This window comes from Ornithodoros turicata, chromosome 1, assembly GCF_037126465.1.
Source record: "Ornithodoros turicata isolate Travis chromosome 1, ASM3712646v1, whole genome shotgun sequence".
In the NCBI taxonomy this organism is placed as follows: domain Eukaryota; kingdom Metazoa; phylum Arthropoda; class Arachnida; order Ixodida; family Argasidae; genus Ornithodoros; species Ornithodoros turicata.
This window is the reverse complement of record NC_088201.1, coordinates 40,433,457-40,460,059: the sequence shown is the minus strand read 5'-3', so window position 1 is coordinate 40,460,059 and position 26,603 is coordinate 40,433,457. Positions and strand designations below refer to the sequence as shown.

Below are 26,603 nucleotides of genomic sequence, written 5' to 3'. Positions count from 1 at the left end.
AAATAGGCGAACAAAAGAAAACTGGTGCTACTTTTTCTGTTCCTTGAGTAAGAAACAGGTGCTACATAATTAGCAGCACCTGTTTCTTACACAAGTAGCGTAAAGTTATCATCCGGTTTCCTGTCATCGCTGTGTTTGCGTAGTGCTCGTGAAAGTTTAATTTTGAACTCCCTGTATAGAACGTAAGCTGCTCTAAATTAGACATTTGGGAAAACATCCAGGTGGTCTAAAAAATCTTACTATTTTAGAATTTAAATCCTCCAATCATTTGATTTTTCCTCCGAGCGCGTAGACCATGTTTTCGCACAGCCATACAACTTTTTTTTTTTTTTCATTTGTTTGCGTGCCGCAGCCCGTGCCTACGGTGCACAGGCAAATGTCTGTGCATGATTCAGTGTTTATGAGAATGTGACTTGGCATTCAGTTGACAGGAGAGTGTTGTTATGTCTACCTTGTAGTACCTACCTGAGTAATAAACAACATCCTGATCAGAAGGGTGTTGACTATCTGGTGCATAGCTGCGAAAAGGACGATACCCGAGATAAGGACTGTGCGAGTGTGGAGTGAACGAGACAAGAGACATGTGTTTCTCATTGTCTCGGGTATCGTCCTCTTTTCGCATAGTATTCGGGTCTATTGTTTGCTTTCAATATGCACACTCGTGATAAATTGCGATTGAGAGTGGCGTGGAACGAGGCGAAGGTGTCCCGTTGGCAAGGGGGCAGAACATCACCATTCAAGGTGGACCGCACGACAGGTCGCATCTTCTCGACTTCCTGCTTGCGCTCCACCAGGAAAGGGAGCGGAGCACGTACTAGAACGGCTCCGCCGTGGCTCGCAGGAAGTGCCGCCGACGCCGGTTGGAATGCTATCTTACGCGATACAGCATCGTGAAAATGGACGAAAAGGGGTTTCCTTACACATAGGCGCAGTCAAAGCTATCGATAATATGTATACGGCAAGTTGCTGCCACGTTTTCAACGACTTCCGAACGTTTCTCTGATCGTTCCTATAGTTTCATTTACCGACCATCACAACATCGCAGTGTATTCATTTGCAATGACATTCAAACAACTCAGGAAACCTTTTTCCTGAGAAATATCTTAGCTTTTAAAGCAGAACTTTGCCACATAACACGCTCCTACACTCTTAAAAGATCTTCACCGCATAGCACGCTCCTCCACAAGCTTACATGGTCATATTAAATTCCTGAAGGGCACGCTCCTAGCCAACCATCATCCCGAATGACATCGTTTTGTCCCCTAAGTTGTTGAAAACGGGAGACGTACACCTTTTTTGTGACAAATATGTACTGCATAAGTGTCACAAAGAGGCGTACGCCTCCCGTTTTCAACAAATCAGGGGCCAGAACGATGTCGTGATGATGTTGGCTAGGAGGAGCTATATGGGGGGGGGGGGGGGGGGGAGTGTCGTAGAGAAGAAAGGGTGAGGTCTGCCTGCACGACGAAGGCGGCAAGTTTCACCCCGGAGCTATATGTAGTGAAGTTCTGTTTTTAAGAGTGTATTGTAACCCACAATTTCGAAAGGCACCGTTCTTTCCCGTGAGTTGCTGAAAACGGGAGGCATACGCCTCCTTGCGACAAAACTTACGTTAATTGTCACAAAAACGCGTACGCCCCTCGCTTGAATATCAAAGTTTTAAACATGTGAAGCGGCTAGATGCATGTGTTACTTCTACCAACCTGAGTTGACGGTGGACACGGGGTGTCTCACACCCCCTCGGGCTATACCGGTGGTTTCCGGAGGTACAATGACCATGAAACTGCAGAAGTGGGCGATTTCTAGGAAGCCCCGAAAGCACCTAATGTCCCCGCTCGCTCCTCCCCCCTTTTTTTTTCTCCTTTGGAAAAGAAATGCACGAGCGGGGCGGTGCTGGGTGGTGGTGATATTGTGTTCGCTTGACGAGGTTGGCCTCACGACAGTGGGCAACGTCTCGACTTATGCGAAGATCAAGATAACAATGGGAAATGATAACGAGCAGGACGAGGAGACTTGCGACGATGCCCTGGGGAATGTGGGGGGGGGGGATATATTTATTAGACGAAAAGGTAAAAAACAAAACGGGGGAAAGGCTTTAAACTGTTTGGTGTTCTTGTTGGTTCGCCAAAAAAAAAATTATTCAAAAAAGCTGTGAGCAGCATAGATACCGTTTTTGCAGGTGGGTTATACGACCTGGTGGACATTCCCTCGAAGAGAGAATGTAATAAATGATTACCCAAAACTCATTCATTAATTCTTTAATTAGGGGTGTCGAGCAAAAGTGAGACAGCAGAATGGGAGATAATCCTCGTTGAAAGCATTTCTTTTAGTTTTCTTTAAATCCCGAAATGAACACGTACGTTGAACTATCGATCGACGAATTTTGCTATGAAAATGAACCGTACTCTAAAAACAGAGTTTCACCGCATAGCACGGTCCTAGCCAACCATCGTCCCGAATGACAACGTTTTCTCCCTTGATTTGGTGAAAATGGGTGGTGTACGCCATTTTTGTGGCAATTATGAACTGCATAGTGCCACAAAAGCATTTTCAGCAAATCAGGGGAAAGAACGATGTCACTCGAGATAATGGTTGACTAGGAGCGTGCTATGTGGTGAAGTTCATTTTGAAAAAGGTGTGCCCAACCATCCGCGAGTCGATTACATTAACCCCCCTCTATATTTAAACGTGCCAAACCGCGCGCATCAGAAGCGCTTATCTACGTCAGATGGTCACGTGCTTTGGAGATGATCAGAGTGCACTCTAAAAACAGAACTTCACCGCATAGCACGCTGGAGTCTAACCATTGCACAGCATGATACCTCTATCACTTTTGATTTGTGGAAAGCTTGGGGCGTACGCCTTTTCGGGACACTTAGCATAACTACGTAAGTGTCTCGTAAACGCGTACGTCTCGCGATTTCAACAAATCAACAGTGATAAAGGTTCCATTCTGTGCAACGGTTGGCCTTCAGCGTACTATGCGGTGCAGTTCTGTCTTTAGAGTGTAGGTGCTGATCTGCGACCCAGATAAGCCACCGATGGCACACTGTTAAAACACACTTCACTACATAGCACGCTCCTAGCCAACCACCATTCCGAATGATATCATTCTGTGTCCTGATTTGTTTAAAATGTGAGGAGGCGCCTAACTGGGACACAATATGCATATCCCAAATAGGCTCCTCCCCTTCCTTTTAACAAATTCGGACCCAGGATGATATCATTCGGAATGCTGGTCGGCTAGGAGCCTGCTATGTGGTGAAGTGCTGTTTTAACAGTGCAGGGATCATGCGCTAACGAGGCACGCGGCCTTGGTTTCGGCTCATTTACATAGTAAAATTCGGCGATTTACATCTCAATGTACGTTAATAACACGCTCAAGGTCAATCAGCATTCAGAATGATATCCCATTGTCTGTTGATTTGCTGAAGGCGATGCGATGGACGTACGCCATATTTGTGTCATTTTTGCGTGCACATAAAGTGTTACAGAAACGGCATACTCATACTCCTCCCGTTTTCATCGATCAGAAGACAGAACGATATCATTCTGCGTACTGCTGGACCTTGAGAGTTTTATGCCGTTTATTTGCATAATGACAGCAGCCCACACTTCAAAAACAGAACTTGAACGCATAACACGCTCGGAACCAACCGCCTTACAGAATGATATCGTTATCCTTCCTGATTCGTTGAAAAGGAAGGCTTACGCCTTTGTGGCTTTTTCGATATACGTCAAGTGCCACTAAAAGGCATACGCCCCGCTCTCTCCTAAAATCACAAGCGATAACCGCAGCGTTTGACGCAATGGTTGGCGCAGCGCGTGCTATGCGGTGAAGTACAGTGCACGCAGTACAATAATTATTTTTCCATCGGGGGAGGGGGGCTATATTTATTAGAAGAAAGAACAAAGAAAAGGGAGGAAATGTCAGCCAAACGGGACGTCGGCTTGCTATTCCGCAAAAAGAAAAATAAATGAAAGAAGCATTAAATAAATAAAAAGAAAAGAATTAGGAAATAAAGGCTCATCCATTCATCAGGCTCATTTATCTTGGGCACCGGTTCTTGTACATTCTGTGTTGTTTAATTAATTGGCAAAGTAATGAGTGTACCTTCGTTAATTAGTAGCTAAATTCGTCAATTTTCCACGAAAGGTGTACACATAATATACAGGGTGTCCGGTGAGAAAGTGTCATTAAATTTCTAAAACTAGGTTTAACTTCAGAAAATTATGAAACTACTTGGAATACACACACACAGACTTTTGCCACAGATTCAGGCCGTTAACATTCGCGTCACACATTAATTAAGCTAATTTTGCTAATTGAACTCGAAAATTAGCCAAGCAAAGGTAACGTTTTTCTTGATGAATTCGGAAGCCAATGGCCATAGCACACTATTCCAACCGAAATCACAGTTTTTTTTTTCAGAAGATTTGTACAAAAATTTGACCGCCGCAAAACCGTCACTTGGCAAGGCGTGCTCCATGAAATTTGCGTTTGCGTAAATGCTGGCTCTGCCTTTATCGAGAGAAAGTGGAAACAGCCACACCCGATCGAGGGCATTACAGTGGTAACCGACGTTATCAGTGGCTGGGGACTGACGGTATGCACGTTGATAAGGGCGGAAGGCGTGATTATGTCCTTGTTCGCATAGGAGGGAGGGTATTTGGATGGAACGAAAAGTTCCGCAAACGTAAATATCAGCAAGCGCACCTCGCACGGTGACGGTTTTGCGGCTGTTAAATTTTTGTACAAATCTCCTGAAAAAAAAACTGTGATTTCGGTTGGAATAGTGTGCTATGGCCATTGGCTTCTGAATTCATCAAGAAAAACGTTACCTTTGCTTGGCTAATTGTCGAGTTCAATTAGCAAATTTAGCTTAATTAATGTGCGACGCGAATGCAAATGGCCTGAATCTGTGGCAAAAGTCTGTGTGTGTGTATTCCAAGTAGTTTCATAATTTTCTGAAGTTAAACCTATTTTTAGAAATTTAATGACACTTTCTCACCAGACACCCTGTAGATAAGGTGATTAAAAAAAAACAAGAAAACGGACGTGCGCAGGAAGTTAAAGCGTCCTCTATGTACATGTCTAATAATTTGCAGGCCACGCTGCGGGACACCTGTGATCGTGAGCGACGACGCGGAGGTTTGTCTGTCCATCGATTTTGTCCACTTAAAATTTCGTGACATATGCGCTATTAAACATCCCCCGCCGGAGACGGCATATCTTGGAACGCTTTTACCGTTACTGACACTCTCGGTCTGGTACCGGGTTCCAACCCGCAGCATTTCGGGCGGCTGCCGGACACGTTCCCTGCAAGGCCTCCGAAGCCGGTCCGAAAGACACGTCCGAAAGACACGTTTTAGGAACTCAAGGAAAGGAGGTTGAACTCTTCTTCTTACACTTTTTTGTTACAGATTGCGGAGTTGTTTCACTCGCAGAAGGACCTTATGCAGTGCTTCCTAGCAGAAGGAGAGGCCAGCTTCCTTACATGTACAACAACAACAACAACAAATAAGTTAATGATAATGAATGGGGAAATTCGCCACTTAAGGTGCGGCCCACTACCCCAAGGCACAATGGGGCAGGATGTGATGTGTCCTGATGATGAGGTGATGAACATGTACAATTAGAACCGATAAAGTAGGTTTTCTGATACATGCTTACGTATAGGAGTGGGAGACAGCGGGGTTAGCATGCGTCCTGGGCCGACTTAAGGGGGAACTGTGTCGACATTCGTCTGGAAAGTCTTCAGAAAACCCAGGGAAAACCTCAGACAGCACAGCCGGTGGTAGGATTCGAACCCACCACCTCCCAGTCTTTAGCACGACGTTGGCTATCACCAACGAGCGAAACATCTTAACCCATCTCGGCCACATGCCGCTGGTGCCCATAGCTGTGAGGCTTACGAGTACGACGGCAAGCTGTTATCATCACCACCAGAGTGTACATGCATTTGTTGTTGTTAATTATTTAAAAACTCTCGATTCCATTGTGCTAAATGTCTCTCAATTTATCACAAGCACTGATTATTTCGGCATTTGGAGGAGACCTCATTGTCACACTCGACATTCGCGAGACGAAACAAGGCATCAAATTGAACTGTCCTATTTTGAACTTTACATGCGAAGACATAAGCAACAAGTTATTTCCTTGGTATAGATACGAAACGTATCACGCAGAGATGGGCACGCGTCGTAATCTTCAGGCAGGAGACTTCATGGTAAAGATCGTGGCATAGTTGTGACATTATCAGGTATACCATATTGTACTCATTACCTATAGCCAGAGTGCTTCTACCTCTACCTTCTCGATGCCGCCCTTCTCCGACAGAATCTACTCAGGAGGTAACTCTCTTACGACGCTGTAAATCTTTTGAAACTTGTCTGACGACCACTGAAATGCCAGTTTTATGTGCGCTATTGAAGCCAGGCGCATCGACAAAGGTGTGACAGAGGGAACGATCGACCACACAAGTAAACCGACACTTGTCAGACGGAGCAAGACGCCTTCATGGGATGCAAAAAGGACGCCATGGCACGTAAAATTTCAATAACCTCACTCTTTGATTACCTTTTCTTTTCATTTCAATTTTCCTCCATTTCCCGTTCAATCGCAAGCGGTCGCTGAGCAGTCAGCCTTAAGTCGTATAGAGCAGCAGGACGCACATTAGTGGTACTACATAGACCAAATCCATCACTTTGAATAATATAGTTCTCTCTCCCGTGTTGCTGAAATTGGGGGTGCACGCTTTTTTGTGAAACTTCGCATTTATGTTAATGGTCGAACCCGGCCGAGGACGCCAGCAACTTGGTGGCAGGGTACAAGTTGCTAAGACACGCCGTCTTCCGCGAGGGACGTTAAATACGGGGTGCCATGTGATGAGCTTTCATCGCACGTTAAAGAACCCTCAGGTGGGCAAAAGCAATCCACAGACCGACTGCTGTGGCGTCGCTCATGATCTCAGTTGTCTCGCGACGTAAACAACCAATTATATATATATACATTTATGTTAATGGAGCATGGGAGCGGACTTCCAGCTTTCTCCCCGAGTCCGAAGTGATAACGGTATCATTCTGTTCAGAATATATTTAATGGACAGCAGTGGTTGACCTTGAGCGTGCTTTGTGGACGAGAAGAGCGAGAATGTAAAAGAAAAAGGTTTCATTCTACTATAAAAAAAAACCTACTTTAATCCCATAGATTAAAAGAAAGATCTGTTGTGACGTTATAAAGGAAATTTTGTCATCCCCTACTGCGCGCTCCTTCAGCGGTTGCAGAGTATGTGCAGGGTGCAGCTTTGATACCTCGGACATCCTGCGGCGAGCCCCCGAGCAAGTGTGGGGAAGTTCCGTGCCTGTGGCTGTTTGTGCGGCCCCGCCTTTCGTCGAGCAAATTCTCTGTTGGCAGACCATCGGCGTGGGCTTAGGCCATTAGGTCCCCGGTCACGGGCGAGGCGCGCCAAGGCGTTCCGGGGTCAAGACCTCTGCCTCCCGAACGCCGCCCTAGCCCACGCCCGGTTATTAATGGGCCTTTGCCTTTATCTATACCTCACTGTGTATCAGCCGTGCTCCCGCGGCGTTCGATACACATTCGACAAGAGCCTGGCGGCTACACTGGAAACCTGCCCTACAGCCGAACACGGAGATGGCAAACACGATTCGTATTATTCGAAGCAAGATGCAAGGTGGTTTGACACGCTAAAATTAAAAAGCTACGAGGATCAAGGATCCGCCGTAAGCTATGTATGTACGTACAAGGGTCGTTCAAGGTTGACCGAGACTTGTATTTCTTTAACTACAATGGCAAATTCGGGAACCATCAAATTACATCAGTTTTTCAAAGTGCAAAGTTGTTCCAGTATTCACTGTGCGCATCTAGACGTAGCTGCCATCGCTGTGGCAACTCTTTGGTGCCTTGGGCATAGAAAGAAGTGGGCTGCTGTCGTGTTCACTGCAGGACATCTTTCTGGAGGGCTTCATCTGTGTGAAACGTCTTTCCTCCAAGGTGCTCTTTAAGGGGCCCAAACAAATGCTAATCGCTTGGGGCTAAATCTGGGCTGTAAGGGGCATGGGGCAAAACCTCCCAGCGCATTTCAGTCAGGGTTGCTACCGTCAAATTCCCCGTGTGAGGCCGGACATTGTCATGAAGAAGAATGGCCCTTCCGGACAACATCCCTGGCCTTTTCTTGCGAATTGCGTTTCGCGCGGCACCCTTTATCAACGTTGAGCAATACTGGGCATTCATCGTGACTCCTTGCTCCGAAAAGTCCACATGGATGACACCCCGCATGTCCCAGAAGACAGTTCCCATGGACTTCCCATCAGACGGCTGCATCTTGCTTTTTTTGGCGGCAGGAAAGCTTTATGTCGCAATTCCATGTTGCCTCTTTTTGTCTCTGAGGCGAAATGATGCATCCAGCTTTCATCACACGTGATGATTCATTGAAAAAATTCGTGCCCCTCGGATTGAAAGCGGTTCAGCAGCTGCTCAGAGACTACCATGCGCGCTCCATCCTGGTCACAAGTGAGATGTCGGGGAACCCATCTTGCACAGACTTTGCGGAAGAATAAGTACTCATGAATGATTCTGTCTACACTGCCGACACTAATATTTCGCTGGGCTGCAATGTCCCGAATTGTTACTCGCCGGTTCTCAAGGATGGCTTGCTCAACACCTGCGGTGTTCACTGGCGTGACTGGAACCGGACGAACGTGTCGATGTGGTTCATTCGTCACAATATTACGTCCTTCGCCAAACTGTGTGCCCCATTCGTACACTCTTCCTCTTGACATCGTTTGTTCCCCATTGTACCGTGATCTTTGCAAAATCTCAGCTGGTTTGACGTTCTCCTTCACAAGGAACTTGATTATCCATCGCTGTTTCACAGCTACAGACACACTGTTCGCCGCCATGACAGCTGCCGCTGCTGCACGTGCCGCTGACCCGAGAAGGGTTGCAAAGTTCGTCCCGAAAGTTTTATTCAGTTACATTTACTCACCGATTTTTCTCAAGCAAAAGTCTCGGTCATCCTTGAAGGACCCTTGTATGTTCGTCTATTCAGCACGAGACGGCGGAATGCGTCGGTCGCGGAAGACTGCTGTAACTTCTTAAATTTTTCCATTTGACCGTTTTCCATTTGGCGCGCAGGAGTAGAAAGTCGGCAAAACATGGGGGTTTTCAGGATTTTTTTCCAGGGGAGGGCAAAGATTTTCCAAGGTAGGGCAAAGCGTTCAACCAATAGACACTAGACAATAGAATGACAACAATCGAAACCTCTGATATGCAGAGGATCCGGTGGATGAGATTCAGATTATTATGGCGACAGCTGAGTATAAATCATAACCACCTGCGAGTGAGGAGCTCGCAATTTCCACAGGTGGTCTTGGAGCTTTGCCCCCTTTTGGAAGGCCCATGCGGCAAAATATGTGTAATCATAGATCGTATGCAGATTTGCACGGCAGACATTTTGACCATAGCATTTTAATTCTACTCCTAGCAGAGGTGTGTGTGTGGGGGGGGGGGGGGGGGGGGGGTAATGTGAAAATAGGCTTACCGTTGTTGGCCACACGCGAGTGAGCATAATCACGGCTAAAGCAAAAAAAAAAAAAAGAGGTTAAAGGGGTGAAGTGAGGTATGTACAGGATGAATGAAACCGATGGGGCACTGATGTGGATGGAAAGTACCTGAGGGGTCTTTGCCCAAAGCCCGTTTCTTCGAGAAAATGCACGAGGTAACGAGGTTTTGTACTCCAAGTATGATGGTGGTGGTGGTGGTGGTGATGATAGGGCTTGCCGTTGTCGGCCTCACGTATGTGGGCGACGTCACGTCCTAGTATGAACTTCACCACATAACAAACTGATGGCCAACCATCGCACAGAATGATACCGTTATCATTCCTGATTGGTGGGAAACACTGGGCGTACGCCTTTTTTGTGTGACATTTGACAAAGCGTCATTAGTGTCACAAAAAGGTGTAGGCCTCCCGTTTTCAACAAATCAACGATGGCATTCGGGATGATGGTTGGCAAGGAGCATGTAGTGTAGTGCACGTTTAGCTTTGAATTGGATTGAGGTAAGAAGCCATTCTGCGAAGCTATAGTTTGGCTTGGATTGGTCTGGTGGGAGAAAAAAGTAAAACGGAGAGTGCGGCGGTAAATACCAGTCATAGCGTTCAATTAACATAAATACCAGTCACAGCATTAAATTAGCATAAATACAAGAAAAGGCATTCAACTCAGAAAAAAAAAATGAAAAGGACAAGAAAGAAGGTCTGGGAGGGGGGGGGGGGTGAGAATGGAGGGCGTGCACCTGTCTGTGACGCTTTTATTGTCGTATTTGTTGATTGCCGATGAACCGTCAGATATCGTGAAACAAATGATGTCGTGGCAACATTAATCGCGAGTTTTAGTGCATGGGAAGGTGTTCACGATAATGATCCCGAAAACGTGATAAGATAACCACTCTGTTTTGTATCCGTCTTTGTTCCTTCCTTTATCGTATCATTTTCGTAAAGTTCTTCGGATGTGCTAAAACTCCCTAACATCGTGAAACTCGTACGAGTATTGACCTGCTAGCGTTGTAAATAAACGTGAGGACGTTTGTCTTTACAGCCCACTTCACGAAGTTTCCAAAGATACTATCGCAGATTTCATCCCAAAGAAGAGCCTACGGAGAGGCGTAGCCAACGAAAGTCCCAGGTAAAGACACATTTCTATCTCTATCTCTTTTTATTCATATGCATAGCTTCGGTGTGGCAGCCTTAACCCAATACAATGCGACTGACTTTTCGCGCTATTCCATCATAGTTCATTTGTCTGCCGCTATGTCAGTTGAGCGCGTAAGGCAGATACATGCACCTTGTACCTTTATGGGATGAATAGCAACAGTTAGAAAGGCAAGAATTACACTGAAGACCAAATGTCGTGGCACCACCATCTTTATTCTCTCCTTGTGTTCATTTTATGGAAACTACATCTGTGAATATTCCGTCTCTAGGTTATTCTACACTGTAAAAACACAGCTTCATCACGCTGCTAGCCAACCGTCCATGTCTTTCACTCTCCTGATTTGCTGAAATGGGTGGCGTATCCTAACGGTATCCTTCTATGTAGTGGCTCGCCTTGAGCCTGTTATGTGGCCTGTTCTGTTTTTGGAGTGCAAGATGCACTACTATAAGTGCACGTCACGTTTGGAGTGCACGTCTGTAACATAGCGTCACAGCCAAGCTACCTTTTGTTGGGCCAAAACTTGTCAGGAGAAGCCGCCTTTGGCACGGAGATAGACATTGCTTGAAAGTTAGAACTTTGGGTCTCTCATCATCCCATCTCACAGTCTCTTCGAGGAAACTTTGTCCTCGACTTTATCTCTTTGGTTGGAAGCGTAAACGGACATTGTAATACAGTTCCCAAACACTTCCAGGAACGCCATCTTATGCGACAGCATGAATGGTACGCTGCTCGCGTGAACCGAAATCTGCTGTTCAGTGGCTTCATTTGCGACCCTCTTATCTGCTTATCGTCTTTATGTTATCGTGCATTTTCCAACGTCTTTTAATGTGCATGGCTATGTATTTGGCATTGTTTTCTTTTTCTTCTTTTTTTTGCAATTTGTGAGTTACTGTTGCATATTCCTGAGCTGGTGGCAGTACCTGAATAAAAGTGAAAGTATGGATTAATTGAACGAAGAGTGAATAAGTGAATGAATCTCCATTGAAAACTGCCGCTGCTCCTTGTGAATGGGCCCTGGACGCCGGCGGCCCCCTGGTTGATTTGCCGGTCTACCGCTTCAAAGGGATTTGCCCCCTTGCGTTCCTTCACATCTGTCAGGCATATTTTACTTGCATGAGTTCAGCAAGAGGCTGATCCACAAAGGCGACTTAGAAAGATTTATATGTATGCATTATTGAATATAGTGGCAGCGAGCATCCGTGCAAAATGCGTCTAAATGTAAGTGGCCCACGCAGGTGTCCATCTCGGCTGGGTTAGGACGCAAACCGGTTCAACTGTGAGGCGTCAGGGTGATGCAGTTACTTGAAAATATATTGCCGCGATATCTTTTGAACGAAAAGAATGCATTATGCCTTATAGACCTTGCCCTTTGGGCTGTTCAGGGTGAAATTGCACGTCATCAGATGAAGGGGGAAGTGCTTCGATACTTTTGCTACTTCTGTGTGAGAGGCAGTCGAATGGATACCTCAAATACTTTTATTTCGTCGTGATTTATTGAATAAGGTACACAAATGATTAATCTCTACGCGGTTTTCCATTGCGTTCGATACAAGTGTTCCAACGCAACGGAAGTGCATAGATAAGTCTATAGATAGAGAGTAGTTTGGCTGAGAGCGCAGCCACACTTGTGCTGGCCACTACACCTCCTCGTTGGAAATGAAGGTCTCGTGCCCTATTCCCCTTATGGGCGGTACAAAGCCGTAAGACCCGGCGAATACAGCGGATATGACAAGAGACCCCAAGCACAGGCCTTGGATGGTTGCAAGAGTCGAATGGGCACTATAGAAGAGAGAGAGAGAGAGAAAAAAAAAGCTGCACTGAGAAGCCCACGCCGTTTGTAATTGATAGCAAGATGAACATTCAGGAAGGGCATTGCGTTGACCCCGCAGTTACCCCAGATAACCCGCACTTTGCTGCGGGTGCGGGTCCCGATTTGCGACATTGTGTGGTAGCGGATCGGGCGCGGGTGTTGTTTTTAACATCAGTACGGATAGCTGGTTGGTAAGACATTTTCCAAAAAGAGGATTTACGTACTAATAACGCGGCCAACGGGTACAACAGACTTTCCGAGCCCATCAGGCACAGCCTTCGGGGGTACTCACAGCTCAGGTCTGTGCTTCTTTTCGTCGCGGATGGCGGGTCGGGTGTGGACGGGATTTTAGAAAGAATGTGTGGGTTGCGGGCGGATGCGGGCTTCATTTTGTAATGGAACGCGAGTTGCTGGTCGGGTACGGGCCCTGCGCCTGCGGTTACGGGTCGGATGCGAGTCAAACTATTCCAACCCGTGCAGGACTCTACCGGGTGTTTCACTTAAATCCCCGAGCTAAATAATTCGCGAATAGGTGCACCAATCGAAGAACTTTCTTTTTTACAAGTTACTGTCCGATGCCACCTACAAGCTGCGCACCGTGTGAATGTGTGGGAGGCGCTCATTATTTAAATAAAAATTCAAATGAGTTTCGTGAAAAACATAACTTCTAAAGCAGTGCACCACCAGTTCCCGTGGCATAGTGGTTAGGATGATCGCTTTCCACGCCGGGACTGGGAGGTGACACAGGTTTGATTCCTGGTACCGGCTGTGCTGCCTAAGGTTTTCCCTGGGTTTTCCGAAGACTTTCCAGACGAATATCGGCACAGTTCCCCCTCAAGTCGGCCCAGGAGGCATACTAACCCCCCTGTCCCCCACTCTTTCCTGCTGTCCTCTCTCCATCTGTCCACGTCTGTACGCCGCTCATAGCACCCGTCGCTTCGCGGCGCTATTCCGGAACTAAAAAAAGAAAGCAGGGTGCCGTCGGCATTACAATAGGTGCTACCCCTTTTGGGACCTTCAGTGGACACCTTTTAGAGAAAAATCTGCCACCGAAGCGGATCATTTGTTGAAGTAATTAATTGGTTTCGTTTACAAATTTTTATCACGGCTGGTCGCGGTGAAGCGCAAAAGGACGGTCTTCCACTCCCTTATCCTCCAATGGATTACGTCCTTACATCAATAAATTACACCAATGAATTACGTCCTTTTGCGCTTCACCGCGTACGCCTCGCGCTTTCCAGTAATTGGGAGGGTAACGGCATCATTCTGCACAATGACTGGCGTTCACGTGTTATGTGGTGAAGTTTCGTTTAAAACAGAGTAGGAGTGTCTTATGCGGTGAAGTTCTGTTTTTATAGCGTACATTCTTAAAACATAACTACACCGCACAGCACGTTCCTAGCCAACCATCATCCCGAATAACACCGATCTCTCCGCAGGAGGTGTAAGCCTTTTTCTTGCACTTATGTACTTACTATCTTTATTGCCACAAAAAGACGTACGCCTCGCGCTTCCTACAAATCAGGAGTGATAACGGAATCAACCTGTGCAATGGTTGGCCTTCAGCGCGTTATGTGGTGGAGCTCTGTTTTAAGAGTGTAGGATAAATATCATGGGCGACACACGGCTGGAGCCAATTACATGGACATTGCGTGCTTGAAGAGACAGACAGAGAAAGAATGCAAGTTTCAGAATACTGGCGGTCTCATTAACAACAGGATCCAGTTTAGTATGCTAGTACGGTCATATATATGACTGTGCTCGTCCAACAATCACTCTTCCGAAGACTACTTTTTTGTAGTTGTTTCGGTAATTGATGTTATTCTCGAAACGCGAGAGGTTTTTTCTTCGCCTTTTATACATTGCTTTCCTGAGGACATGGCGTTCGTTAAACTCGCAATAATGGGTAGAAGGCCAGGCTGCCACCCACGCCACTGTGGGCGTAGTGGCGAGTACGAGACTGGAATATGTAAGGTTTCGCTGAAATGCGAGGACAACAGCTGTCGTCTGCAGCCCCTGGCTCAAAAGTGCGTTTGCCACGCGCTTGTAGCGACAACCACCGTGCTTTTGTATACATTTAGCACGCGTTGCAACTGGAGTCGCCCTTGCTTTGATGAATGAACGTAGTATACTAGAGAAATGCAGGGCGGAACCGCTAAAGGGCCTTCGGCGGGATATTCGCAGTTGCGCCAGTGTTACAAGTACAGCTGCTGCTTCCAGAAGCAGCACGCTGTTATTTATACGCGTTTTCGTTGTGTTATAATTACTGTTCCTTTTCATTATCTATTAATTGCTATTGCTTTTGGCTTGGTATCGACATTTACACAGTGTTCCCAAGACTGGGATACCATGCACCTTTGTCTCTTTAGCAACATAGCGTCACTGCATAGCATAGCGTAGCGTATAACGAGAAAAATGAAGAAAATAACGAAACGCCAGAAGGATTAATGCTGCGATTTATTTTATTTGAAGCCACATGATTGCGATACCGTAAAATGTAATACTTTCCACATGTGTCTACTTGAAGTAGCTAACTTACCGTCCCAGGTGAAAAATGTTTGCAATTACAAGTGCATGATCCATGAAACAATTTCTACTTGAAACTCCTTTGAACCTCTTCGTACGTAGTTGGTTTGCAAGTGGAAATTGTTTCATAAACCATTTGGAATAGCGGACATTTTTCTTACCTCAGGGGTGGCCGTGGATTCCAAACGATACAACACTTCTTGCATTATTGAAGAGAAGTCGTGTCCCTTGGGGGCCGTCACTCAGCGGTCTTGCGCGTATAAGCACGTGCTCGCCGCGAGCTGGACGGCGTACCATCTCCCGCCCGCCCGAGGGTTCTTCATTCGTTTACCGAAGGCCGTCTGTGCAAGACACGTTTTACCTCCACATTTCCTCACAACGTTACACTATAGACGGCTTCGCAGACACTGCCTTTTGCTCACATACATATCCCGCGAAAAACATTACTGTAAGAAACGCAGGGGGAATTATCCCCGTAAGATCGATACGTCAGTTGGTTTCCGCACTGTGCCGACGGAGTGACAGGCATATACTCGTCCGTAATATTCGTAACACTGTCCCCCTGACTGTACGTTTATTTACAAGACACAAATGCATGACGGGAGCATCTCCTTGAGTTTGAGAAGTTCAGAACAAGGGCAAATTGGACAAAGGAACAGCGAAGAACAAGACGAGACGACCTCTGTTACCATGTTCTAGGTTCTACAAATGTACATTTGCATGTTGTATGCTCACGTGAGCAAACATGTCACCGAGGGCGCTCTAAATCACCCAAGCGGAGTGGCAGCAAGGTGCCTCAAAGGGACACTAAAGTGCATTTCCTCGCGGAATCAGAGATGCCGTTACCTTGATGCCAACACAAAAGGAACTGGATTCATCGGTTCCGTAGCTCGTGATTTATGATCGATAGAGAAAAAAAAAACGTAATTGACGCTTTCCCTCCTCCCCTCCTTCTCGAAGAAGGCCGAGAACGCGGAGCGGACTCTCATTGTCCAATCGCAGGAGACCGTTTGAGGACACTAATGAGAGCCCGCTCCGCGTTCTCGGCCTTTTTGAGAAGGAGGGGAAGAGGGAAAGCGTGAATTGTGGTTGCTTTCGATTATAAATCACGAACGACACAACCGATGAATCGCGTTCCTTTTCTGTTGGTATCAACAGACGGTATCAATAACGGCATCTCTCATTCCGCGACGAGAAAGTGCTGCACTTTTGGTGCCCCTTTAATAAAAGTGGGAACTAGAGGAACGAGACCATCCCAGATGGTCCCCGTTTCTTATGCTGCCACAAAGGTCTCGGCTCGTCGGCCGGTATGTCTTTGACACACATAAATGGAAGACCGTTTCCTTCGTCACATTTGCCACTTATGTTGCGAGAAATTCGGTAAATATAGCATTGTTCACGTCGTATTTAGGGCCGGCAAGTGTCATTGCGTAGTTACATGGCGAGAAAATATTATATAGCTCTCTCACGGCCCGCGAGCTGCTGTTCTTAAATCAACTACAGACCTTCTGTTCTCATTTACATCCCGCGATAAGTGCGCATACCCATACGAATACGAGAGACGAATAAGATGTTGATAAGCGTCCGGACATTTCGCCCTACGGGGTATTCGAGAGATTCCCGAGGAAAGACTGACTTACCTGCAGGCGATACTGGGCAATGCTCACGTCTCCTTGGAGGTGCCGGTGAAGCCCAAGGCTATGACATCCAAAGCTCTCCTGATGGAACAAAACAAAACGAACCTCAAGCGGCTGCCCCGTGTGCCTGGAGAAGATAAAGATCTTGGCTCGCAGGCGAACATCGCCCGAGGAAAATGTGGCCCTGCTTTCACCCTACTAAATGCCAGCAAAGGCCTCTGGTACGACGTGACACAGGGAAAAGGTCATATTCATTGCCTCCTGGACATATTCTATAAGTGGATGCGCGCACCCACACAAATGAAAGACAAAACGAAAGAAGCTCGACAAAAAGTCACCGTTATTTCCAGTTGCTGCACGAGACGGGACGAGTAACTTGTAAATCCGCCTAAGTTTTACCCCCATCCGCCCCCCCCCCCTCCAAAAAAAAGGGCCTGCATACTTCAGGCACTGCGCCGAACACGTTTAAATGTGGGAGCTTTACGGGGCTATCGTTGGCGGTAAATTTTTGGTCACGTGGTCACTGTCACGTGGTTCTATAGAGTTACGGACGGACGGACGCGGCGGTTGGCCCTATAAAGCTATCGTTTAATACAAGAGAGAGAGAGAGAGAGAGAGGGAAAACGTCTACAACAATGCACTTATACAGGAGAGGGACTCTCCCGATGACTAGGTCAGGAGCGGGTAAAAGGGTAAAGAGTGCGGGTAAAAAGGGTAGAGTTCTTGCGCCGCTGGTCTACCCGTTATATTTCTCCAGGGAACGGTCGCGTGGTCGTGCATGTTTACTGGTTGCCCTAGGTTTATTCGATTGTGAGTGTCTTAATGTAGTTATGTCTACCTTGTAGTATCTATCCTGAGTAATAAACAACATCCTGGTCAAAAAGGGAACACCGCTATAGAACCAAGCAGAGCTGGGGAAATTACTTTTATTTTGTAATGTATTATCATTCCTCATTACAGTTTCCTAACGTAACACATTACGTACCCTTACTTTCCTGTTCTTTGATGCATTACTAATGCCTAGGGCCTGGGAGTTCACGCAAAATGCATATTTTTTTATGATTTCTAACGGATATCCTAACGTTTCTCCACACATTACCAATCACAACGACACAATTTTACAATGTTTCGTGTATCATATAGTTGCATATGGGGGCATATTTCTTCCTGATCGTCATATAGTATGACGGTTGCATATATAACGTCATGTTTCGGCGCCATTTGAACAATGTCTAACGTTCGCCGCTTCCCTTATTTTGGCACTGCTCACGTTATTTCGAAACGGGGGTAATCGGTCCAAACCCGTATTCCAGCTACACATCTACTACGCTGATTTTAGGCTGGTTCGTGCTACGCAGTCAGTGGATTCGGCAAACATCGCTAGCACCCGGAACCAACTTCTGAAAACAGAACGCGCGACAAGTAGTAAACGAGTTCAAGTTGTGCTTGATAAGAATAAAGGAATCAAAGTATTGCAGTCTGTGAGCGCTGTTCTCGAAGGCAACGAACAGCACAACGAGGAGCCGTCTGCACATGCATGGCGTATATGAGCTATATAGGTAGCTAGCTAATTCGTCGGAATAACATCCAGCGCCGTAGCGCACATTTTCGCAGTACATGGCTTTCTTAACTGGCAAAACAGGTAGTTTTTAATCGTCCCAAGTAAAAATGCATGTGACGCATGTAAATGTAAACTGTAATGTATGTGTGTGCACTTTTTAAAACCTGAGTATGACAATGGTGGCACACTGCAATGACCATCGAGGAACGCGTGAATGTGCGCGCGCGAACGTTCAACTGCCAATACGGAATGTGCATATTCATTTGTAGAACGTTTTTTAGACAAGTTGGGTATGGATAAAGTTCCAAGGTACGTAAAAGCTTCCGGAGCAATCTTCCCGGGCATCATAATATCCATGCATATGTTCCGCATATTTAGACGTTTCGCGCCGCATATTTGCACGCATATTGGAATATTGTTGTGCACAAAGTCCCGGGCCCCATTACTTTCATCAAGCAATGACATCAGTTTGGCGTGACATTTTCCCAGAAGTCCCCAACACAGTTCTATGTGGTGTTTGAAGCGCGTAACACATGACTAGTCTTTACTCATCGTGTTACCGCGGTCACACTAACTATACGTAACTAAAACGGCTAAAAAAACAGCTGGTGGTTACGGACTCTCATATTTAAAACCCTGAGATGGGAAAGCTCGACGGGCACAGAAAAAACTAAGCAAAGAACGAAAAGTCCGTTTTAAACATGGAAGTTAGTAACAGGTTCTGCAAAATGACTATACGCATGAATGATTTCGCCCAGGGATGAGAGCAATATGCATACTAATTTAAATGAGCAACCATATAGATGAGATTAATTATTGCAGCGTAGAAAGAGTTGGTGTTCAATGACTCCACTTGGACTCTGACCACCTCCTTGGTGACCTGGTCGGTGACAAAGCTGGCAGGGAAAACCAGCCTGGGGATTTTCCTTGCCTATACAGGGACATTTTGTAACTGCTGGCTTTAGACAATGCCTGAATTTTCAGCTCAAGTGATGAGTAATGTCATTAGGCATTACCCGGTCAAAATGTAATCGCATTATATACAGGGTGTGTGCAGAAAAACATGACCCGCATTTTTACATGTAACTCGTTGTCTACTTAGCCGAGGAACGTCCGGTGGCGCACGACGGCGTATTTATGCGTGCGAAAGCTACAAAAAAATCCTGGAAGCCATACTCAGTGTAAAAAAATAAACAGCGCGCGAAAACATGGGCTTCCATGCATTAGAATAGGGCGGTCATGACAGTGCATTGTAGTGCATTTCCGTCTCATGAGAGTTATGTGCAGGCACCGCTAGGGGTAATGCCGATGAGCATCCATGTGGGACATCGTTTCGATTTATGCACCGATAGCTCCCCTAGCGGTACTTGAACACAACTCTCCTACGTGCACCATGTTGCCCTTTCATATACACCCTGTTGTCCACCATGTTGCCCTATTCTGATGCACGGAAGCCGATGTTTTCGTTATTCCGGTTATTTTTTAAGCTGGGTATGGCTTCCACAATTTTTCTACAGATTTCGTACGCATAAATGCGCCATCGTGCGCCACCGGAAGTTCGTTAGTTAGGTAGGCAACAAGCTATGTGCCTAAATGCGGGTCATGTTTTTCTGCACACACCCTGTACATTACTCATTAGTCCTCCGCAAAATGTAATACATTGGCAGCACTCATTACCGAGATGTAATGCATTACTTTGTAATGAATTACTCCCCTTCTCTCGAACCAAGCTTCGTTACAAGCACCTCCGTGCCGTTCTTAGCCATATTAGTCCTTAGTTGTGCGAATTTCGCGAGATTTATTTCTAGCGCTCTGAATAACCTCTTCAAAAGGGCGTATCCGATAAACGGAACACGCTTGTCACGGTGGGACATGTTACACTTTAATCTGTTTGATGAAGAAAGAAAAAAAAAAGGCTCCCAAAACGCGTTATTCAGGATCCCCCACGTACGTTGATCCGAGATGTTTAAAAGAAGATGACTGTTGTTACGTTGCATCCGATTGAAACCTGTCAGTTGTGGTCTTGCGCAAGCAGCGGCTTTACTTTTTTTATTGCCCCCAATTAATTACCGAATTGTGATTAATTATCGAATTATCAATCTAGAACCGCCTGTCGATTGGAAGGTCGAAGAGCGCCCTCAGAAATCCTGCATTCAGTTGTTCGCAATCAAGTGCTTCTTGCGTGGTTCTGTTTAGAATACCAAGGAAGCTTAACGTCGACTTAACACAACAAGATGAAAACAAGTTTAATCAAACGTTTCGTTTGCAGTGCGATAGATATAATCAGTGTCTGCCAGGGAGGGCATGAATAAGGAAAAACCAACCGTCGTCTATGTATAAGAAGGTATACAGATCCAGAACCTTCCTTGGTGTTCTATGGCGATTCCCGGCTCCTGGAGCATTTTTTGCGTTCATACGCACTGTGGTTCTTTCTTCCAAACTAAAAAAAGAAGTGCGTAAAATCTGAAACATAAAACAAACATAAAAGTGCAGCGGAATGAAGGAGCGGTCTTCGTTGGTACCCAGCGCGCTTGAAGAGCTATTATCGGTAATATGCAGCCGGTTTCATACGTGTAGGATGTGCCGCTTTTCTGTTTTAAGCTTGGTTCAACTTACATGGGGCACCCTGTACGGCCCGGCTGTTTGGACGATTTCATATTTGTATACTGAATGTAATGTGCTTCCTTTAATTCACCCGTGCGGAAAATGTGGCGAACGACACGTCCTTCAGATTAGGAAAATCGAGGACCAACGAGCGCCAACCTCTGTCGTACCGTGTACTAAAGGGAGGGGACCATCTAGCGTTCTTAACGGGAGTACTTGGGTGGCACGTTTGCTCGCTCGTACATATTGTACGTAAACGTAGGGTCAGAGAGACAGTCTATGAAGGTTACAAACGAGCCTGTCCGTCACTCCTTCGGCAGACGTGCCAACGCATCGATGTTACGGGGATGAGTCCCCTTACGTTCCTTACACCCGTTTCTATATCTCCTGGGGTTTGTGTCCGTGAAGATATTACAGAAAAAAATGTTACAGAAGTTCAGAAGCAGAAATAATGAGCATAGTCAAGTTTGAATTCATGTTCCGACGAGACCTTTAAGTATTCGGATGAGCGATATCCCTACGGAATATTCTAGTGGAAGGAAAAGCAAAAAAGTGCTCACTAGGCGGAGGTTCCGCCGCGTCTTATGTTGAGCATTCGCACGGCGCAGGAATATTGTAATGGTGTACTGCGCTTCATAGTAGACACCATCGGTCCTGTCGTCTACTACGGAATATCTTGTGGCTGAACCACTGGGAAATCCTCATGGTTAGAAGACCACGAAAAGACATGACGCGAGCGCTCACGTGGCAGCAGAAAGTGTGACGTTTTGCGCGTCTTCCGCTGGAATATTCTGAAGAATGTCACTCGTGCACTCGTGAGAATACACGGTAAATCAACTCCCAATTATTATCATTCTCCATGTTCCGACGCCAACTGGCTTTTTCGCGGACCTGTATTTCGTTGTTCGTTCGTGAAGGAGGCTTAAAGGGACACTAAAATGCGAAAATTTCTCCTCGTGGAATAAAAGATGCTATTGAAAGAGCTTGACAGCAGCACAAAGTGTTCCCTCTTCTCCCCTTCTCAAGGAGCGCGACAATGCGGGGCAACCTCCCATTGGACTGAGCAATTTCCCGCAAACCATTTCCCGCGATGATTGAACACCGTATCCGGAAAGCTGTCGTGTCGCGCCCCTTGAGAAGGAGGGAAGAGAGAAAACGTAAATTGCGGTTTCCTTCGCGCTTAAATCTCGAACGGCGTGAGTTCCACTCCTTTCATGTCGCCGTCAACGTATAACGGCATCTTTCATTCCGCTATAGGAGAATTTTTTGTACTTTAGTAATGTCCCTTTAAGTGTTTATGTTTGTCGATATGTGTGTGCGGCCTCTATGTGCGCATGTGAGTGTTTACCATCAGAATGAGTTCCTTGGGAACGTCGAACATATCAGGAAAAGCCGAAAAGGCAAGCGAGTCAGTGATCGGTCCACTGATATTAATTTTGACCACCTGAGGGTTCTTTAACGTGGGATGTGTGTGTGCGGCGTGTTTGGAAGTGAGTGATGTTAGAACCACGCTTTGAACAACTTACGGTGTAATCGTCACGTTCCGTTCTGTGCAAAATAAACATTGTGGCAAATAGTATAAATTATAGCGCACTTTCCACAGTTGGCTTCACCTGATCCATCGTACAAAATGCACTCCCCAAGGCTATAACGAGGGGGTAGAATATGCGGCCACTCTTTCCGTAAAGTCACGAAATGATTTTAATGACGTGAGCGTGGAATCCGTTTACATTGCCCGCGAGGGAGGAGAGATGCACTGTTTATCTGCCGTCGTGAGATTTCGTTACACGATCATCGTCCCAGAATGCAAAAAAAAAAAAGAAAAAAAAAGAGGCGTACCTCTTCTCGAAATGTCCTCAAGTAATTTTACAACGGACATTCTTGTACGGGGGGATCGTACACCTGGTCTCCTTGGTGAACGACAAGTAACCAAGATAGCACCCCAGGAAACATCTCGTGATGTTTCTCCACCAGTTGCTGTATATGTTTGCACTGTATTCAAAAAAAGGGGATCGATCTCGGCACATACATTGCAGATGCCCTGGCTAAACAAACTACCCTGAAAGATCGTTCCCCTTTATGACAATATTACTGTTGCGGAATATGGCACGCGACATATTGGACACCGGTTTTTCCTTCATAAACTATTACAGTGCCTATTCGTAGATATTGAACAACTAATATTCCTCTGCACGCCCTCTCTTCTGCACGCCCTCTGCACGGCCTCGCCTAACACAGTCGCCGATATGCACGAAAGCCGTAAATGTCCATCTGGTGCGTTTACCTTATTCATCAAACACCCTATACATTTCCTCCACTTCTCCATCATGATTAGTGTACGCATGAGCCGTAATTCATAGTCGCCACTGAGAAGTGTAATCCTCTTACAGTAAAAAAGACTATATCCGAAAGCTTTCCGCTTAGTCTGTAGTTGGTTTGTACGAAAACACCTGCTGTTATACTTCCTGGCTGTACGGCCACGAACAACAGATGTTCAGACGTTTTAGTTTGCCGTGTCATATTTTACATTGTCTGTCTCTGCTTTGATACGTTTTGCGAAATGCAACAAGAAATTTCGTCTTGAAGCTGATACGGTCGTGAACACCGAACTGATACGGTCGTTTCCCCGTGCATCGCCAGAATTTTGATCCCTTCACCTCACATCACTTGTGCCGTACGTGACGTTGTGTGTTTCGCAGGTTTCAAAGCTAAGACCAAAATAAAATAAAGTGCGCTCTCTTCTTTCTCTATAGTTACCGACGAAATCTGGCCTCATTTTTGCATTCGCGTGTAGTTTGTCGACAGTTCCGAAACGGGAGTCAAACAGATAATTGGCCAATCAGATAAAACAACCACACGTCTGGAAGCATCTTTCAATTGCTCAGCTGTAATTCCATATTGTGAAAGTAAATACAGAAACCGACACTGAAGATTGATTGGACATCTCCCCTCTTCGAATACACTTCTGTGAAAGTAAATGTAAAACTGTACACGCATAAGTATATTAATCCACTCGCTGCGTGTAATTCATGAGCTTTATGTTGTTTAAGTACCGTACATACATACATTACATAAGTTCATCTTATTACCCTGTGTCATAAAGGCAGCGTCCTCCCACGCCCCTCTCCCCGGAGCAATATGCCGCCAGTGCCCCCACCCACCACCTTATGTACGTCCAACATGTATTTTTGCTGTGCAGGAACTGGATGGACCCTAAGCTTATGCTGAGCACTTCTCCCGAGGCAAATTACAACCCAAAGATCTCCGGGATCCCCTGTGTGGCAGCGGCTTCTCGCTACACGGCGCCAGTACATATCGACGTCGGCGGCACCATCTACACCTCGTCCCTGGAAACACTCACAAAGTATGTGTGCGTGTGAGTTTTCTCGTCTTTTCAACGCATCCATACCCCTTTACTAATCACGAACTAGCTCATTTTCTGAATATACTTGATTCAGTTCGCGACTGCGTCTCTACCTCGAATCGCTAACTGTCTCGCGACATAAAGCCACGAATTATTATAATTACTTATAGCTCTAACTCGTTTCAGGACAAATATTGTGTATATCTTTATTTATTTATTTTTTCATTTTTGCCCGTACAACTCTGAATAGCTTGACGTACTACTTACGGTGCATGACCGGTACCGACATGACTTGAACGTTATGTAACCACAGACGGCGTTTTCTGTAATACGGAGTCCGTCCATTCAAGTGATAACCGGTTGACGCATATTGAAACCCTCCGGATTACGGTTTAGCTCTGCCGAAACAGCCGGAAAGCTACAGCGTACAAAAGACTTCACGAGCAAAAAGCCTCATGATCGATGAGTCGCGCGAAGCAGAATACACACACACACACATGCATATCGACAATGAGGAGGAAACACGGCATGCCGCGCTGAAAAGCTCTAAAGCCCGCCCGCCTGTTTTGTTTCCATAATTATTGCACCAATACTCATATTGTTAGCCGCATTATCGGAGTCCTGAGGTAAGACGCCAATCCAATACACGGCCCGAAAGTGAAGGCCTATAGTAGAGCTTGTTCTTTTGGGATAAGTGCCTCTTCAGTGTTATTACCGATAGACGTATACGGGAAGAGCTGTGTAGTAATTAAGTTACCGTAATTTATTACTTTTAGAGTAATTCATTAGTGTACCTAAATGCCTTAAAATTAACTGTAACTTGTACTCAAGGGACAGTGACATATATAACGATTCTGTTTTTTTTTTTTTTTTTTACTGCAATCAGGTTTCTCATTTTTCTGACAGGTAGTGTTGCACAGGTTTTAGAATTCATTTAAAATATGACATACTCAAACAAGGCTGTCAGTGTTCTCTCATCACACCCACCCAATCAATTAGATTTTTCACCTCTCTTTTCATACATTTCTTTCTCTATGTACGCACCACTTTAACGATAAGTAGCACGTCTAGTGCCATACAGCGACTAAATTAACACGTTAGATGTGCTTTCTTGCTTTTGATGATGTTTGTTTCCTTCACAAATTTTGTAATTTTGTTGTTGATATAGATATAATCTAGTTAATTGTGTAAATTAGGAACTTTTGGCATGAACAACGGAGTTTCAAATATGTTATGGGAGATGATGTAATATCTGGTTACTTTAACGGACACCGCTGCAAGAGTAACTGAATTACATTTTGGTTTCGGTGACATGACTTTTCCCGTAACTAAATTACTTTGTGAGCCATGGAACTGTATAGCTTAATTAATTACTTCTTTCGAGTTTCCTGCACAGCTCTGCATATGGTGCACTCGAATTTCCCTTCCACATTGTGTGGCTCAAGAACAGGCTGAGGCTCGAAAAGTCGATATTCGTTTTTGAGCTAATCAAGAAAAACGAGCGACATGTTCACACGCGGTTTCGGTTTCGGTTTCGTAAGCGTGACCTAGCACATCTTGGCGTACATCACAATAGTGTGCGAACGAACTAATAACGATTGAGGACTGTTTTGAGCAGGGTGTCGAACCGCAAAAAATACAGGTACGGTTCGGGTTCGGGTTCGCGTTGTTTTGATTTCGTTCCGGTTCGGTTCCGGTTCGGCCACGCCAAGAATCGAACCGGTTCGCAAACCGGTTCGCAGGCCCGAACCGGTTCGCGAACCGGTTCAACGCTTCCGTTTTATATGTTCCATAAAACTGCTTTTATCAGGAAATGCGTGGCTAATAGCTTACTGCTGTTGTCTGCATTGACGTCTCTAGCGGTGAGGTAGCCCTTTAGCGAGAGAAATGAGGAATGGATGAACACTTATTGCAACACTTATTGAGTTCACGCTGTTGAAGCGGTGTAGTCCTGCTACTTTCTGTTCCCAAAATCTTTTTTTTTTTCACACGCACAGTACCAGCAAGATACACTTAAAGGAAGCCTAATAAGATGGACAGCGTAACATAGACGACAGTACTAGCCGGCACACTGCCTTCGCAACGTGAATCGATCTGAAACCGTACTGAAGCATGTCGAAAATAAGCCTGCCAGCCTTACTCTGTCCGAGCTCACAGCAGAGTACTAGTAAATCCACAACACAAAGGCAATATGTCACGACACAACTGCACTACCAATAAGCAGAACCACATTTACTTTTCAAGCCACGACCAATCAAACAGGCACCGTTCTGCGTACGCTCCTTCTCCACTTCTCATGTTTCTGACTTGTTTAATTTGTACTGCTCACGTGTAAAGGGAAATCTTGGGCGCTTATTTGATCGC

At 45.8% G+C, this 26,603-nt stretch overlaps 1 protein-coding gene and 1 long non-coding RNA gene across 4 annotated transcripts in view; one reads left to right on the top strand and one right to left on the bottom strand.

The window, feature by feature from the left end:
- The window catches only part of LOC135398453 (BTB/POZ domain-containing protein Tiwaz-like), a 68,053-nt gene that overhangs the window by 28,949 nt on the left and 12,501 nt on the right, over positions 1-26,603 (top strand). Inside the window, exons 2-3 of one of the 3 annotated variants that reach the window (XM_064629861.1) lie at positions 10,621-10,707; positions 24,075-24,239. In XM_064629861.1, the coding sequence (XP_064485931.1) occupies positions 10,621-10,707; positions 24,075-24,239 (252 nt within the window). Of the gene's footprint in view, positions 1-10,620; positions 10,708-18,481; positions 18,581-24,074; positions 24,252-26,603 lie in introns of those variants that run through there. The other 2 variants (XM_064629855.1, XM_064629867.1) reach the window with 2 other exon arrangements.
- The window catches only part of LOC135398471 (uncharacterized), a 117,142-nt gene continuing 107,279 nt past the window's right edge, over positions 16,741-26,603 (bottom strand). Inside the window, exon 4 of the long non-coding RNA XR_010424105.1 lies at positions 16,741-16,791. This is a non-coding gene — a long non-coding RNA (uncharacterized LOC135398471). The remainder of the gene's footprint in view (positions 16,792-26,603) is intronic.